Source organism: Chelon labrosus, assembly GCF_963514085.1.
Source record: "Chelon labrosus genome assembly, chromosome: 9".
In the NCBI taxonomy this organism is placed as follows: Eukaryota; Metazoa; Chordata; class Actinopteri; order Mugiliformes; family Mugilidae; genus Chelon; species Chelon labrosus.
Genome location: NC_140359.1, coordinates 15181047 through 15198809, shown reverse-complemented (window position 1 = coordinate 15198809; position 17763 = coordinate 15181047). Strand labels below are relative to the sequence as shown.

Below are 17763 nucleotides of genomic sequence, written 5' to 3'. Positions count from 1 at the left end.
GTCTTTTGGACTGTTGTAACCACAACTGCAGTGAACACAAAGTGCTATTCATGGTCCAGATACTTGAGACACTTGGCAAGTGAATTCTTTAGAGTGTAAATGTCTTAATTAAAATAACGCCAAAGAATCACCAGCGACATCCGTTAAAAAATAAAAAAATAAATCTGATTTTTTTTTTTTTTTTTTACATGGACTGAATTTCACAGCCACAAAGAAACACACTATTTCTGTGTTCCACCTGTGCCCATCTCTCTCATGTTTCATTCATTTAAGTCCACTTGTGCATGCACACAGCCCAGAGTCCCAGTGGAAATATCTGGTTTCATCTAAAAACAGAGTTCATTGTTCACCATGATGGTACTGAACACTGAAACAAAACAGTATGTCTGTTGTTATGCCACAGTTTTGGATTATCTCCCACTTTATTAAGGACACTGAAGAAGTGGGCTGTCCAGGTTTGTCCGGCAGGTGGGACGGGCTACAGAGCCGCCCTGCATCTCTTATTCTGTGTCATAGACCCGAACAGCAGAATCACAGCGCAGATTTTGTATGCGCGGAGGTCAAAGATGGTTTTTCTAACAACTAAAATGATGCAAAGGACTGCACTCTTTGTGACATTTGGGGGCTTGGTCACTTCTCTGGTCACCACCTTCCTTCCCTTTTGGAAGACGATGAACTCCGATCTAAATGAAGTGGAGAACTGGTTCTCTGGGCTGTGGCACACCTGCCTGTACACAGAGGAGGTAGGAATCCAGTGTAAGGCCTACGATTCCATCTTGGGACTCCCGATGGACCTGCAGATCTCCAGGGTGCTCATGTCAGTGTCTATAGGCACTGGAGGTTTAGCTGTGTTGGCTGCCTTTCCAGGTCTGCAGGGCGTTGAGATGTGCGTGGAGCAGCCTGGCATAAAGAGAGGGCTGATCATCTTCAGCGGGGTGCTGTCCTGGGTGTCGGGACTCACCACTCTGGCTCCTGTCTCTATTGTGGCCTACACGACCGTGGTGGACTTCTGGAATGAGGGTTTTCCTGATGTGATGCCACGGTGGGAGTATGGGGAGGCAATGTTCTCTGGCTGGTTTGGGGGTTTGGCTCTGGTCATCGGGGGGACCCTGTTCTTTATAGCCGTGTGCATGGGGGACTACGACCAGCGGCCACCAAGTGTGCCAAACAGCCCAAAGGTGAAGCACAGGACACAGCACTACCTGAAGACAGAGGTTTTATAGCTTTGCTATCGGCATGAGTGATACATCTGAGCATTCATGTAATTCAAGTATTTCAATGTCTCTGACGTGAAAGTCACAGGGATACTAGTGTTTTATTTGCTAATTTCTTACTGGATTTGTAACTGAAAGTCGCTTCTGTAATTTGTGTTTGTCCAAAAGCATGCAAAGTGATTCAACTGTAATGAGACTGGAATAGATTTATTGATGAAATGTGAGATAATAGGCAATAGTTTTTATTCCTTAGAGTCTAGGGCCCAGTTAAATAGAGTAGGAGAATGGTTTATTTGTCAGTAAACATACAATATACTGTAAAGAGAATTAATAGAACCATTAATTTTTTTTTTCAATTGTGATTTACAGCAGGATTTGTGATGTTATTTAGACAAGTAACACTTAATTACATTAATGTGATGCATGAACGAGCAAACGAGAAAGTAACGAGCAAAAAAACATTAGACTTTATAATATGACAAATGAAACGTTGACAATGTAGAGCAATACATAATGAATAAACACTGTCTTTGGTCATGCACAAGTGACTGTATGTTTCCTGAGAAACCTGGTCTGACGAAGAATGAAAATGTCTAACGTCAGTGGTGTGCAGGGTCTGAGAGCCCACTGCCAGGGCAGGAGAGTTGCATTCCAGTGCTGCAGCTCCTCTGTGCTGAATTTCGTTTTGGGGAGGGACTTGGCACCATCAGCTCCTCTTAGTCCTTAATGCACTCTGCTGTAGACTGTGATGCACATTATTGTGGCTGTCCCAAAAAAAAAAGGAAAAGATGCAGAATAAAATACTCAGATCACTCTGGCTGTGTCAGAGTTGCCGTTTTATTCACTAACTGTTTAAATCTAATTATCATATTGTCATATTGAACGTACCCCTATAACCTCAGGCATAATCTTTTGGCAAGCATTTTGTTTTATACTTCAGCCCATGAATGATTCATTCACTTCCCTCTCCTCTCTTAATCTGGGTTTTTGGATGCGGCAGCTCTTCCTGGCCCCTGGAGAGGAGAGTCCCCCCGTAACTCAATGAAACTGAGTGATGTATCGGTGATGAAAGGCGGCCCTGCCTGAACACGGGGAGAGCATGATCAATCATCTTGTCGAGCACGTGCGCAGAGGGCAACACAAACATAACTGACACTTGAGTTTGTGCACATGTTGCTGCCAGCACTGCCCTGTGGAAAAAACACAGCTCCGTACGGCCAGTGTCTCTTTTTAACCTGCTAATTCTTTGCTTGTTTTAACATCATTTTCTTTCTTGATTTTGGTGCTGCACCCTAATGATCACCCTGTGCCACTGCTGTCATTTCCTTAGAAATGAATTTGTGATTATCAAGTGAGTGACCTTGTCCCAGCAGCCATTTAAAATGAGACGCACGGTTCCTCCCACAGTGGAAATATCTTGGGAGCCCCTTCCTATAAGACTTAGTATACCTTTTTAATCCTGCTCCACCCTACCCCCTGACTGAAACTGGGATTTACTGCAACAACTGCACTTTCACTGGTTCCCTCTCTGCTGCACACCCTCAGCATTTACATTCAGTAAGGGCTGTTTCAGTGTTTAAAGCATGCAGCAGCCCCAGGGGTAGTTCTTTCATGTGTCCTGGTGGTCGGCGTGGATAAAATAAATGTCACACTGATAGGTTTTTTTCAATAGCTGCATGCAGCATGCCCAGAAAGCATGCAGTGCAGTAAGTGGGCAGTCAGTGCAGTGGGGAGGGCAGCAAGTCTTTCATCAGGTTTAACTGGCAAGTCAGGTCTTTGACATCTGAAAAGCAAGCCTCTAGCTGAGAGAGTGAGTGTGTTTTAGGAAAGAGAGAGGAGGGGTGGGAGGACGGTGAGATTTCATGCTGTGTTAGCATCCCCTCAGCAACTCCATCAATACTGCATACAGCTGAGAAACTGGCAAAGATCCTCCGTGCTGCATTTTCAAGGCTCGGCCAGAGAAAGCGAGCAACTCCCACGACCGCTCGGCTCAGCCCGCTGCTGCTGCTGCTGCTGGGGGGCTCTGCAAAGGGGCAGAGCACACACACACACACACACACATACATACATACACTTACACACCGAGTGGAGTTTCTGCTGCATCAAGAGGCAGAAGAGGAGAGCAGGAGGAGGGTACAGAGGGACACGCAGACTGGGAATACTCCGGCGACGAGAGCCAATCCCGGAGAGGGACAGGACCGTGAGGAGACTCGTGCTAATATGCTACCGCGCTCCGCAGGGGAAGCTGAGCACCGGGGAGTTTGACAGGATCTCAGTGCACCTGCTCCACGCACACTGGTGAGCTGATTTGTTCCTTTTACACCCAGGGAAGTGTAGTTTTTTGTGTGATGTGTTCGTGTGATGCTGTGTGCGTGTGTGACCAGACGTCTTTTCTTCATGTGGGGTTTTCCTGCGTTGGCGCACTGTGGAGTACTTGTAGAGAAGTTGTTTCCTCTGTGGCACAGGGGCTCTTCCCTGGAGAGGACAGTGGTGCAGATTATTAACTGAAATCACACTATTAGATTACATTATCAGAAAATGAGATAAGCCTTTAATTTATCCCACTTCACACATGTTGAATCATACTTTCATACTCAATGTACACCAGTGACTCCTAAAAAAAACTCAGATTATATTATATTCTACCCATTTTGACAGCAGTTGTGTGTGCATTTGTTTGTGTGCCTGTGCATGCTGAGAAACTGGTTAACAGCCGAACTGTTATGTGGAAGCACAGCTCCCCTGTAGGGGTGTACACCCGTCTGAAAACCTCAATTCTAGTTTTCCATGACATCACGGAGAGGTTATTGCTCAAAGCGGCAGCAGAATGACCTGATATACCTCAGCAGTGCCACTGTTAACAAGCTTTGGCTCTACAGACACATATAACATTAAAAGGTTTGGTTTAAATACAATATGCCAAAAAAACACAGAACTTCTTGATGAACTCTGTGGTGTAAATCAGTAAACGCCGCTGAATGACGCTTTAGACTTTGTTTTCTAGAGCCACGTGGCTTCCACAGTGTGTCTTATTCTAAACATTTAAAGTTTGTTTTTTAAAGCTTATCTCCCACCTCTGTAATCTGGTAAAACATGGTTCACATTTCAGACTTTCCTATATTCATGTTTTAGTTTTAGTCACAGTTTGGTTGAAACAACAGCCTCCATACTGTCGCAGGGATCTGCTGGCACTTCCTCAGATTTGAAATTGTCCAAACTGGATGAGAAATAATGTGAATGAACTTGCTCCCAGCGTATGACTTTGTCACACACACACACTAGAGCTTCTTAATGGGGATTGTGGTGACAGTAATCCTCACGTTTTTCTTTTATAGTTAAGACACATAGGCGGTGGAGTAAACAGAAGGAGTCGGACGAGAGTTTCCTGGCATTTCAGGGAACATCCTGGTGTGGTTTGGCACATGCATAACTTCAGACATGCCTTGGGGCTTCCTCCCCTGTCTCTCCCGTCTCCCTTCTCTGTGATCAATCAAAAGTAGAGCTGAAGAAATGCCGAAAAAAGTTAAAGATTAAAACTATGATTTTGCCCACCTGTTTATTACACTGGGGTCCTCATTAAGCTGACAGTAAACTAAATAAGTGAGCACTAACAGCTTGTTGAGACGGCATCTGCAGTTCATTTGCTCAACAGCTGGTTTACGCAATCACCAGACGATTCTCTGGCTTATCTTGTATTTCACAAACCAGGAGAACACTGAGACTGAGAGGGAAAGAGGTGCGGTCAAACATTAAGTGTTGTGACTTCTTGTCCCTTTATCAGCTGAGGATCAGAGAGTCCTAATCGTTAACTACAAGCTAACCTGTCAGGATACCTGCCAAGCAAGTGTTTGAATAAATCAGACCACCCGTTTGGACTGTTAGGAGGTGAACGACCTTTAATTTAGGTGCTGCTACATGTTCAGGGCTGAAAAGTAACATGTAATTAACAGGAAGTCGTTAAAATGTCCACTCTTGCTACATTTGGATCATGCAGCATGTTCCTCTGCTGCTTATGTTCACAAATGAGCATCATCATCAAGATCCTTTCAAATGCTTTCATGTTGCGTTAATTTAAGTGAAGCAGTTCCATCATAGAAGATATTTCATGGCAGGTCCAGTGAGTGATGGATGACCGTCAGAGCGCAGCATCAACTGTTCTTCTTTTTTCACTCACGTCGAGTTTATAGATCAACCTCCTCTCCACCAACCAGGAGCTGCATTTTGCTAATTCTCCCCTCTGACATTCCAGTAACAGGTATTACATTTGTAGGGAAGTGAGTGAAACTGACAGCTTGTTTGCAGGCAGGATTATTAGCACTGCTTGGGGACAGGCCCAACAGCGAGAGAGCGGGATCTGCGTCATATGTTGTGAGGACCAAATCTGCTTAACCTACTTTGGTTTTTGCACAAAATATCTCGGGTTTGCTGGAACCTCCAGTTATGGCGGCTCTCTGCGATCCAAGTTGTCGTTCATCAAATTTTCAGCGGTGACAAATTATTAAAGGGGCAACATGGGAGGGACACGTTTCCACACACAGCGGCTCTGTTCGGGAAGTCATGTCACATGTTGCTTTCTGTGTTTAGTGAAATCCACGACATTAACAACCCGTCTAGCATGGCTGGAAACTGAGAGAAGGGAAATGTAAGTGCTCGGCTTAGAGATTTGCATGGAAAGTACAAGAATACAGATCAAAAAGTGGCTTTTCTACTTGTGGGAGATACTCTGTTTAGAAAGTCTGATATGGTGTTGCAGCCAAAAATCATCACATTACTTCCAGGAACACCTTGTTCAGTGGAATATGTTTCAAAAAATCAGTGATTAAAGAAGTATTGAGATCTCTTTTACAGTAATGTAAAAGTATACTCCATTACAAGGAAAAGACCAAGACCGTATGTTTTGTGGGGGGAAAAAAATTTGGAATGAAAATCTGTTTTTGAAATTAGACCATCTGAGGAATCGCTCATGCTCGTATATTGTGATCTGAGATAAAGTCAAGGGTCACAGGTCAAAAGGTCATATCACAGATTGTATTTTTGAGACAGCCATTTCGCATGTTTATACCTAAAATCTTACTCTGTTAAATAAAGCCACAGCTGTTAGATAAGTGTAGTAAAGTACAAGATTTTCTTCACTGAATGGAAATGAAGAATAAATGGACATTAACTCAGTGTATTCAATTAAAGTCCTCAAGCACTATACTTCTGTATACATTAGTGAGTAAATGTACATAGTCGCTTTCATCAAGTACGTACAAAAACATGATTTAGAGACAACAACTCAATCTCCGTTGCAGAGCCGTGACCAGTCAGAGGAGATCTTTCCATTTCTCATTTGTTCTCAGGAACCTTTTTCTAAGCAGCCCTCCATTCAACACCAAACACTTTTTTCTCTGAACTTCGAGGACATTAAGATGTGCTCAGAATATCAAGCAGTCCCTTTTGGTTGTACCTCAAAAGGATAATTTGGTGATGGATTGCACCATATTAAGTCACACACCTGCCATTCTGCTCAGATTCATAGCGGCCAGCGCCCTGAGTAACGGCACTACAGTACATGTGTTGGTGAAATACCAGAGCTGGCAAAAATGTGAGGGCAGTGTGGCAACAAAACAAGGGGGATTTTGAAACTCAAGGGGCCCCTGCTTCCCTTTAAAGCACAGTGTGACGGGAAAGTTAATAGGTGTCGGAGGGCTGTTAATATTTAACAGTTTCCCATGCAATATGCATGAACAAAGGTAACAATGTGTGTGGAAATGTTCCTAATTAACACAACTGATTCCTTTTTACAAGCACTAACATGTTACGTGCACATAGAGTGAAGTGGTTTGCTTAGCTCTCCTCATTACTTGAATCGTGTGTCCTTTAGACCTTTCAGAACAACATCAGACTTTTTTTTTTTACACACAAATGTGACTATGACTTATCACAAGACACATGATCATAAAATGTATGAAGACAAAAGGACGACACGTGATTCTTTGTCACTTTCACAGAAAAAAATTGTGGATGAAAAGCATCAATTAGCATTTTCATATGGCTGCAAATAACATTGTCTCTTCTTGTATCTTGCAAACACTGTTAAGAGACTCTAGTCAGCGTTGCACTATGGGTGTTACATCACCGTGGCGTGCGTCGTTGACGGTGTCGCTCCCTCTGTCCACTCAGATTATGTGGACGAGCTGACGTGTGCGATGGGCAGCTTGGACCTGCAGGTTCTCATACCTCCGTCTCTGCGTTATCGTTACCTCCCGACCCGGCGGCCCAGCCCGAGGATCTGACCGCACCTCCCCTTCCCTCTTCCCCCCTCCCTCCCTCTCCCGGGGTGTCCCTCAATCCTGGGCCCACCATGGGAGGATGCTTCTCCAAACCCAAACCAGGTAAGCATTATGTTGCCTCAACTCAAAGGGTAGTAGTTTAGTTTAGGTAAAGAAAAACAAATGCTTCAAGTATAAAGAACAGGAGAAAACAAGATGAACATCTAATTGTCTGAATTATGTTTAATAATTGTTGGAATCTGGTTAAAAATATACTGCATTTGTATTTCTAGTAGTATGGTTGTAAAAACTTTATTAACCCATCTTAAAGTTCAGAAATTATTATTAAAATAAATAAAATAACATATCAACACTTAATTATTCTACTAAAATGTCAGTATAAATGTTTGTACATTGGAGTGTGGTATCTTCTCTTACAGATGTTTCGGTACATGGGTGTTTTAAATAAACCCCGCGTGTAAGGATGAGGAGCAGGAAAATATAATACAATGATAATACAATCACTATATTTAGAGACGGTTCTGTTTGTTTGAATAATGCTCAGAGCTTCTCCCTTCAAATCCTGCTCCTGTGTTTTGTGTGGGAGGAACTTAAATGCTCTCTGTGAAGTGGTGAAGTGGATTACACACTGAGACACAAATATGAGAATTTTTGTGTCTCAGTGTGTATGTGTATCCACTGTTTGCATGGCTTGGGCATATTCACTTGCATTCTTGCATGTGCTTATAACAAACTGTAGTTATCGTTCACTTGTACTGAGACATAAAAGCTTGGATCATGGGGAGATGAAGGGAGAAAGAAGAAACATGAGATGTTTGCAAACGATAGAGGCAGCTGACTGTCAGGACCCTGAGGGCTAATTAGTCAGCGTTGATCGCAGCTTGACCTCCGGCTACTATCGGTCCGTGACAAATTAATCAGAACCTCTTTTGAAAACGTGTTACGCACTCGAACTAGTGTGAAACCAAGTAGCATCATCTGGAGGTTGATATTCTGACATGTACGTCTTGTGGCAGTTTAGTTTAGTGCAAACTTTTAAACCGCATGCTTTGTGTCTAACAACAAAGGCAACATGACGTATCTGAGCTACTTGCATGAGGGGTGAGAAAACTCCCGCTTCCTTTTTGTTTTTGACAAGCGCTGTATGGACATACTCTAATTACTGGAGGAGCTGCTTTTAACAAAACAGATTGAGTCTAAAGTAAAGCAATTAAACCCACTGTGTTTATGGTTGACGACACTGTGAGGAGACATTTCTCATATTATCCTGAATATAAATTATGGTATCCTTTCTGTTTACATGCAGACAGAAAATAAATCTATAGTTAAACAGAGGTGTTTTTTTTAATAATTATTATTCTAATTTGCTAGAATCCAAAAGAGTGCAGTGCAACATCCCCTACAGGCAGGGATTACAGGCTCATCATAAATTTATTTTCTTTTATTCTAGGATTTGTAATTAAGTCATGGAAGAGCAACTGATACATTCACTGTATTTAGCAACACTATATTTTAAGTTAATCACGGCTCATGACTCAGCCTTCCAGCTAAAATAAATCCTCAAACATACACCACTAAGCATCCCAGTTCCTGAATCAAATCAGTCAGTGCTAAAGCATTAGATTGGAGGAAAATACAAAAGTTGTGTGTTCTTTAAACTGAATTATGAAGTGTACACGAAGACAGCTCCCACTCGAAACATACAGTAAATACTGTGTATAGATTTAAGTGTAAGCGGGAAGATCTACGAGGGAGGTAGAGCTTGTAAAGAACATGGCACGCTGCCTTCTTCATTTGCATAAACAAGTGAAGAAAGAGGCTTCAGTAACGTTAAATATACTGTGAAATTAAACATTATAATCCGAATCTCCTGTGCTTCATTTCAAGTATTTAAGTCATATTTGTTGAAGCTAAAGTTAAAAGCATGTCAGGGAATATTTTGATGCGTGTTCTAAAGCCGACTCCTACTGAGTCTCGATCAAACAAAGCGTCAGCGTGACCGTGTCCCAGTTAGCCTCAGATATTACAGCAGCATCTGGAGAATCTCTTCGGCAGTGGAAAGCTTTCCCTTTCTTTTCTCCTGCAATTGCACTCACTATTATGATTTTCCATTGATTTTAATTAAGACTTGCTCAGCGGGAGAAAATTCCAGCCAGATTACTGTGTAAGAACCGGATGATCAGCACATTTTTCCAGCCGAACAGATAAAGCCTGCTGCAGTGAAAAGGGAGTTACACAACGGCCGAATGAATGTTCAGAAATATATAAAAGCCGACGGCGGCGCATCACAACACCGATCACTCACTCTGTTATAGATTTCTTTACTGACATTTTAAGAAAGCAGCTGATGGAAATGTGCACAAAACACGCCTTTTTAAGCTGTAGTCCTACAATTATTACCTTATTTGAGGGGCAGAATCACACTTACTAGTATAGATTCACGTTCATTTAATGGCAAATATATATATAGATTTTTAGACCATGTCACTGGTAAAACTGATATGAATGGCGACTGCTTGGCGCTGCATTGCATGGAAACATTTGAGCGCTTTGTGTGACTGATTTCTTGCTTAAAGAAAAGACAAGAAAAGACTCACTTCTCCTTTCACCTGCTTCCTACTTTCATTTGTTTCACTTGTGGAGATGTCAGGCTCAATTTGTCCCAGACTTGTGGACGTCTCTCCAAGCTGAAAGGCAAATCACTCTCCCAAAACACTGGAGGGGGGTTGAAATAAAACAAGAGAGGACAGGAATATAGGAATAATGGTGCAATCCAGTGGTGTTAAAAGTCTGACAATAGATTAAAGCTTTACAGCTGCTAATATAGACATGTCTTTTGTCTTGCAGTTGAAGTCAAGGTGGAGCTCTCTCTCCTGGAAAAAGAAAAAGAGGTGGACGGGCTGTCACCTAATGGCAAAGCGAGTCCTTTTGCCGACTGCAGACCTAACGGGGCCCTGGGACACGGCTCTGATGACGACTCCACCCCGCTCCCACTCTACCACAAACCACGCGACTACGTGGAGGCCTCCGTGTGTCACGTTAAAGATCTGGAAAACGGACAGTAAGATTTCTTTCTCGTTCTCCCTCACATGCACACGTGGACGCAGAGGTTAACAAGCTGGTGTGAGCTGGTGATATACAAACGCTCATGTCTAAGATGGTCAAATGAGCAGCATATTGGAGGGCAATAACTCTCAAGTTTACAGAGGATGCTCATAACTTATAGGGACAGCTCACATAAGAGCACGGCATAAATAATTAGAGGCACATCAGGCATATTGATGCCTCTAAATTGTGGTTTCAGATTTAGTTGAGTTTACGTTGTAATTTTAAAATATGTCTGAGGAAAATGTTGATATTCCCAACAGCACAAGTAAAAAGACGTTGCTGTAAACAAAATACGTGTGCATTCGTTTAGATATGGTGCCAGGAATCCATAAGTTTTCTCTTCTTGTGAACATCATATACCCGACCCCATATGAAGGCAACATTATTAGTTATCTTACTGTAGATTCTGATACAGATGTGCTTTGGATTAGAATAAATAAGACCAGATTTGTTTAACTCAATCTGTTTGACTGTGTTTTTGTGTGAATTGTCCCCGTAATGTATATTGTTGTTGTTGTTTTATTTGCCATGTTCATTGTTTCACTGAGTGGTAATTGAGGTGACACTCGTGGAGTCTTTGTTTATTGTTGTTTATTTGCTCATTAATTCCAGTTTTATCTTCTAAGAGAAGGATTCTGTTTTTCCTCCATCTTTGAAGGCAAAAATGTAATTTTCTGTCTTTAATTGTCACTACTCTTTAATAACCTAAGTGACAACATCTGTCATACATCCAGAATACGGGCTTACTGTCATAATTGTCATTTAAGTGTTTGGGGGATTAACTGTCCCTTAAATTTTTGCTGTGATACAGATTGCTTCCCCTGCTAGACTGCAGAAATGTGTTTACTTGAAGCAGTCATGGACACGCACACTCACCTTTTTTGGTTTTTGTGTGCTTGACAGGATGAGAGAGGTCGACTTAGGAAGCGGCAGGGCTTTGTTGATCAAAGAACACGGGGAGTTCTCAGCAATGGCGCACAAGTGTCCACACTACGGAGCACCTCTGGTCAAAGGTGAGCAATAATTTTCCATATATGATTTTTTAACATTAATCAAATGTTTTTGGTCTCATTCGACATACTTGTCTTTCCAGGTGTGCTGTCAAAAGGACACGTGCGCTGTCCCTGGCACGGTGCGTGTTTTAACATTGCAACAGGAGACATTGAGGACTTCCCCGGTCTGGACAGCCTACCTACCTTCCAGGTGACCTTCCCCGCTGGTGCTGTCTCTTAACACAATCCCTGCTTTATCATGTCTGTAAGCACCGTGAAACAGTGTACACATCGCTCATGTCTGTTTGCTCCAGGTCAGAGTTGAAAAGGACAAGGTGATCATTCGTGCAAACAAGCAGGTAACAAGACAAAGAGACTGGAGAATTTATGCAGCAAAGTAAATGGACCACCTGAGTGATCTGAGGTCTTTCTTTAAACATTTCCAGGCCCTTCAGTCACAGAAAAGGTCAAAGCCCATGGCCCGATGTTCAGCAGTCATTAACTCCAGCACAGGCTTCAGCCACGTTCTCATCATTGGCTCAGGTCAGTGTCTTAATGTCCTTCGTCATTTATTGTCATCACAGTCCTATTCGTTTAACGTCTCATAGCTGTCCCTTCATTTCATGGTCATCATTAGATTATCTCATTTCCAACATCGTGCATATCTTTTTTTAGTAAACTGGGAATTTGTCGACAGGTCCAGCGGGTCTGGTGTGTGCGGAGACGCTGAGGCAGGAGGGCTTCACCGACCGCATTGTCATGTGCACCATGGACAGACACCCTCCGTATGACAGGCCTAAACTGAGTAAGGTTTGTACACAGACCCCGACCACATACGCTGAGACAGAACTCACTTTGGCAAGCAAGTTATGTAACAGACTGCAGAGGTGCAGCTTTGCTCAGCGGTGCTAAAATCAGGAGCTCTTTGGGGAACAGCTACACAGTTCACAACAGGCAAATGGGAGGAAAATAGCTTGTGCACAGTAGTACACACAGACATGACTGAATCAGAAAAGATACGGTAACAGCTTTGGCAAATAAATGCATTGCCATACTTACAGATTTCAGGATTAACTGTAATTTCTGTTGGAGTATGTAGACTTTTTACTATCTTGCTGTCCCTTAGTCCTTAGACAGCACAGCAGAGCAGCTGAGGTTGCGCTCCGTGGACTTCCTGCAGGATCATGACATTGAACTGCTCACAGAGAAGGAGGTGAGAGGTGAAGCTTGATTAATGATGTGCTGGGTAACATTATAACCTTTTGATTTATTTCGTTAACAAGAGCTTTTTTAAAATTTTTATTTTTAAATTTACACAAAATCCAACTTGTGTGCCTGTGTGTGTGTGTGTGTGTGTGTGTGTGTGTGTACATGTTTGCTTCAGGTTGTGGCAATAGATGTGAAAACACGATCGGTGACGTTTGAGGATGGCTTGAGGATGGAGTACAGGAAGCTCTTTATTGCTACGGGAAGCAAGTATGGAAAAATAAAACATTTATTTCACAGCAAATTCTGGACTTTATTATGAATGAATGAATGAACTGATGTCTGTTCCTTTTTTCCTGCACGAAAGACCAAAACCGATGATCTACAAGGGCAAAGACGTCAGTAACGTGTTTCACCTCATGACGCCTGAGGATGCTAACAGCGTAGCGAGGCTAGCCAACAACAAGAACGCTGTGATCGTGGGAACATCATTTGTGGGTGAGAAACAAGACACGTGCTTCTCATTTGTGCTGATTCCAAAACCGCCTTTTGAGTAATTTCACTTCAAGATGCTCCAGGAGCCGATTTAGATTTAACAAACTTATTTGTGCACCCTATCTGAGAGCAGCTCTCAAATGATGTGGACAATTGGTTGAATCTGCTCCGTTGCCTAAAAAGGCTTTCATTGGTTTTGGTGATGTATAATGTAGATTTTTAATTTACTTCACCAATCAAATATATAGCATTTATAATAATAATACAGTCCGGTGGAAAATAAAAGCCTGAAATAGAAGTTACACAAAACCCAAACTGTAACTTCTGAGAAATAATTTTGTAGTGACTCAAAAACAAACAAAAAAATCACATTTATTTTGGGTGTTTCTTCTAATTTGCACCCGCTCTACCATTCTGCATTAACATTTGCGGATATTAACTTGCACGCTGTGTGTGTGTTTCCTTGGCAGGTATGGAGGTGGCTGCGGCTCTAACTGACAAGGCCCACTCGGTCTCTGTCATCGGGATCGAGTCCGTCCCCTTCAAAAAAGCTCTCGGGGAGAAATTAGGGAAAGCCATAATGAAGGTAGAGACACACACTCCGGGGAAATCAGGCTTTTCAGAACGTGAAGCTCTATCATCAGCACTCTCGCCGACATGTAACTATTAGTTAAAATGCAAACCGTGTTTTCCTGGTCAATACTGCAGCACCGAGGGGAGCGTAAATCTTTTCATTAGCCGAGGTCGATCATGCGTGCACGTGGAAATTCAGCCGTGAACTGTCCTTGTTGCGGTTTTCGCGAGCTTCCTGTGACTGCGGTATGTCTTGTGTTTGCAGCTGTTCGAGGCCAACAGGGTGAAGTTCTACATGCTGAACGAGGTGTCAGAGATGATTGGCCATCATGGACAGGTATTCAGAAAGTGAGAGAAACAACATGATAAGATGCTCGGATGCACCCTCCTTGTTTAATACTGGGTGAAAGTCAGATGAGCCAAAAGTAAAGGTCGTAGTGTCAATTTAAAAGAAACATGCCGTCTTTCTTATTTGTTGAGACAGTTTACTTCATAGTGAGCAGTAAATTTAACGTTCAGACCAGCCAATGTGTATCTAAACTGCACTGTGTTTACTGTACACTTCTCATTAAAAGAAACTATAGGGAAATATGTTTACATGGCCTTTAAGAATCATCTCCATACACCATTTGTTTTTTTCTTGCAGCTGAAAGAAGTTGTTCTGAAGAGTGGAAAAGTTTTGCGGGCAGATGTGTGTGTCATTGGAGCAGGTGATGTCAGACATATGTTTTTCTTCTTTAAAATCCATCCTTATTGTGATACAGTTAATTGAAATCAGTTGAAATCACTTTTAAAGACTAAAGTTGTGGTATTTCTCGGCAGCTCCAGAGTTTAACCTGTTTTCTTGTACGTGTCTCTTCTCCTTCAGGAAGTGTTCCTGCAACAGGTTTCCTGAAACAGAGCGGCATCCACTTGGACTCTAAGGGCTTCATCACTGTGAACAAGGTATTTTGCAAAGCCTGACGCCGTGAATTGAAGCGTCTCTGTCCTAATTTGTTAATTTTCAGTTATTATCTTCTCCTAGATGATGCAGACGAATGTTGACGGGGTCTTTGCTGGAGGAGACGTGGTCATGTTTCCTTTTCCGCCGCGCAACAACAAGAAGGTGAACATCCCTCACTGGCAGATGGCTCACGTACACGGTATGTGTGTGGCTCACGGTTTGATCCTGAGCACGTTTCTACTGCATATCCGAGGCTGTTGTTGTAAATTAAGGCGTGCTGAAAGACGTGTTTTCATCCTCTCCAACAGGAAGGGTGGCAGCTCTCGGCATGATGGGAAGAGCCACTGAGATCAAAACTGTGCCTTACTTCTGGTCCGCCATGTTTGGAAAGACCATCCGTTATGCAGGTTGGCAGGCTTGTGTTTGCTTTAGCCTAAGGGCAGGATCTGGAGTTGAAAGAGCTCAATTGTGCCGTGAAGTCTTGTTACTGCACTGCCATCTAGCTGCAAATCAAAAAAATGAAAAATAAAAACTACCTAAGACTAGGAATTCAGCCTGAATTGAATTGTTTTCTTTCTATTTGTGGAGGTTATGGTGATGGATTTGATGATGTCATTATACAAGGAGATCTGGATGAACTGAGATTTGTAGCGTTTTATACCAGGTAACATTTATTTACAGATTTTAAGCACTTTTCACGAATGTCAATGTAATATCATGATGGTTTATTCTCTCCGTTTCCTCCTCTTTGTCCATCTATAGGAGTGAGGAGGTGGTGGCTGTTGCCAGCATGAACTATGATCCCATTGTATCCCGAGTGGCAGAGGTCTTAGGATCAGGAAAGACGATTAAGAAACGAGATGTGGAGTAAGTCTCCGTCCAAGACTTAAATCTGGTCATGGCTACAATAGCCGTTATGTTCTTTAGGTCTCTCAGGTTTTACAGTGAAGGAAAAACAAGACGGACGTTATCAGTCTGACAGAAAACGGCCTGCAGTTGTTGCAGCTTGTGACTTTTATCACATGAAAAGTATTATGTCAAGTCAAATAAGTTGGCTTATTGTGAAAACCCTAAAGAACAAACACACCGGCTGTTATTTTACACACTTGATTAATGTGTGTTTAAAGTTCACATTATCAGTAAAATAAAATAAAATCTAACACATTTAGAAGAAGACAAATAGTAGTCGTACGTTAGTATTAATGTATTTTGACCTATCCAGCATCCAACAGTAGATGGATGATTAAGTCTGTAACATCCAGGCAGTTATCATCATAATTAATGGGATTTGATTTCCTCAAAACCTGTTCTAAGGTGATTCAACAGCTTAAGTTCTTTATTTAGTGAATAAATAACGTTCTGCAATATAATACAGCTATAGTTCAAAGGTCGGGTACATATAAAACAGATCGGCTCTGATAAGCATTTTTGGAGCCGAGGACAGATCACAGGAAGCGATACTAGCCGATACTGATCACTGATCACGAAGTCTGTCTGTGGCCGTTTAAAAAAATCCTTTACGTGATTCATTTATATGAAAAAATGGCAAAAAAGTCACTATAATGTGTTTTTGCATCAGTTACACGGGGATACTGGACCTGGATAGTTGATAGGAAATAGGACAGCGTACACGTTTGTAACACATAAAAGCAGAACAAATATAGCCTTGCTTTCCTTTGGACTAAAATAAACAAATCGTTTTCCTTAAAGTTGGAATAATTTTGTTTTCAGACACATTCACTTCACTGTTTTTGTTCCTCTTTATATAAATCACATTGTCACAAGCATTTCAAGAGAAGAGGTAAAAGATATTTTATTGCAACTTTATGAGTGCAGTGTATTTGTTTTAATAAATAAATAGAAAGAAATTTGTGCACAGAACACCAAGTTTGAAATATAAATATTATACCGAAGCCACAAAAATAAATTGTCCGATTGATGGGAGCACGTTCAATATAAAATTAATAGACAAAACGTCAATGTTTCTTATTGTTGCTGACAAATTAACTTACAGTCTGCTTACACCTGCAGTTTAATGTTATAATAATGTTTTTTGATTTATTTTATATTAAATATATTTCTGCAGACACGTCTTATTTTCTCATGTGCACAAGAAATTAATTAAACATTTAATTGGTAACAAATACGTAATTCTCTTATGAGCTCTTACATATCAGTTCCTTCACCATGACTATATTATTAAAAACTACTAAACCTGTAAATTAATGTTCTTGTTGTTGTAAGAAGCCTTTCTGTCCATGTTTCCTTTGTATTTTTACTCCAACGTGACCATAGTGTTCCTCATGTCTCCCGTGTCTTGTGTTTCTTGTAATGCACACACACAAAATATTGAAGGATGTTAGCACGACTTGGCAAGTATGGAAAACTATGAGCTCTTCTTCTTTTCTGTTTAACTTAATAATGACCTCTTGTAGGGAAGCTGTAACTTAACCACTGATTAGTGATTACATGCGTCTATACGTGTCTAATTGCCGGTCTTTACGTTGCAGGACTGGAGACATTTCTTGGCTGATTGACAAAGGCTCTCAATGACTTCACATCTGAAGGTCCCAAAGTCCACCGGACACCTCAATATGGACACTTATGGTGCTGAGACACTGAGCAGCTATCCCAGTCTTTTCACGCTCACGCGACGAGGACATGACCGTGTCTGTTTGAGACACACCGACGCTTGCTTTTCTTCCTGAGAGACACTTCAACGTGACAAACGGAGCCATGCATGGTCTGGAAACACTGACTCACTGTGTTGGCAGGTTCTTTTATTGACAGTGTTGTCATATTTCACAACAAAGCAATATTGGATTCAGCCTCTGTGCTGCTGCAAGATGTATCTACCTGTACACTTTTGTTTATAAGAAGCCAAGGATGGGCATTGGCATTTTTTTTGTACAAATAACATTGTATATAGTTATAATCCTGAATGCACTGTAACAAAA

The 17763-nt window shown here is 41.8% G+C and overlaps 2 protein-coding genes across 2 annotated transcripts; both read left to right on the top strand.

Moving 5' to 3' along the window:
- Positions 1-375: 375 nt before the first annotated feature.
- cldn26 (claudin 26) lies at positions 376-1223 on the top strand (the record flags this gene model as incomplete). Its single annotated transcript, XM_084550784.1, has 1 exon — positions 376-1223. The coding sequence occupies exon 1, from the start codon at positions 567-569 to the stop codon at positions 1221-1223; it is 657 nt and encodes a 218-aa protein (XP_084406910.1). The 5' UTR covers positions 376-566.
- Positions 1224-7560: 6337 nt separating this feature from the next.
- On the top strand, positions 7561-17451 carry aifm3 (AIF family member 3; the record flags this gene model as incomplete). Its single annotated transcript, XM_084552237.1, has 19 exons — positions 7561-7591; positions 10337-10550; positions 11501-11610; positions 11691-11800; positions 11904-11948; positions 12036-12132; positions 12287-12399; positions 12716-12802; positions 12974-13065; positions 13163-13293; positions 13761-13876; positions 14129-14200; positions 14510-14573; positions 14732-14808; positions 14888-15005; positions 15115-15213; positions 15395-15470; positions 15569-15673; positions 17317-17451. The coding sequence occupies 19 exons, from the start codon at positions 7561-7563 to the stop codon at positions 17357-17359; spliced, it is 1800 nt and encodes a 599-aa protein (XP_084408363.1). The 3' UTR covers positions 17360-17451.
- Between the last annotated feature and the right edge of the window lie 312 nt (positions 17452-17763).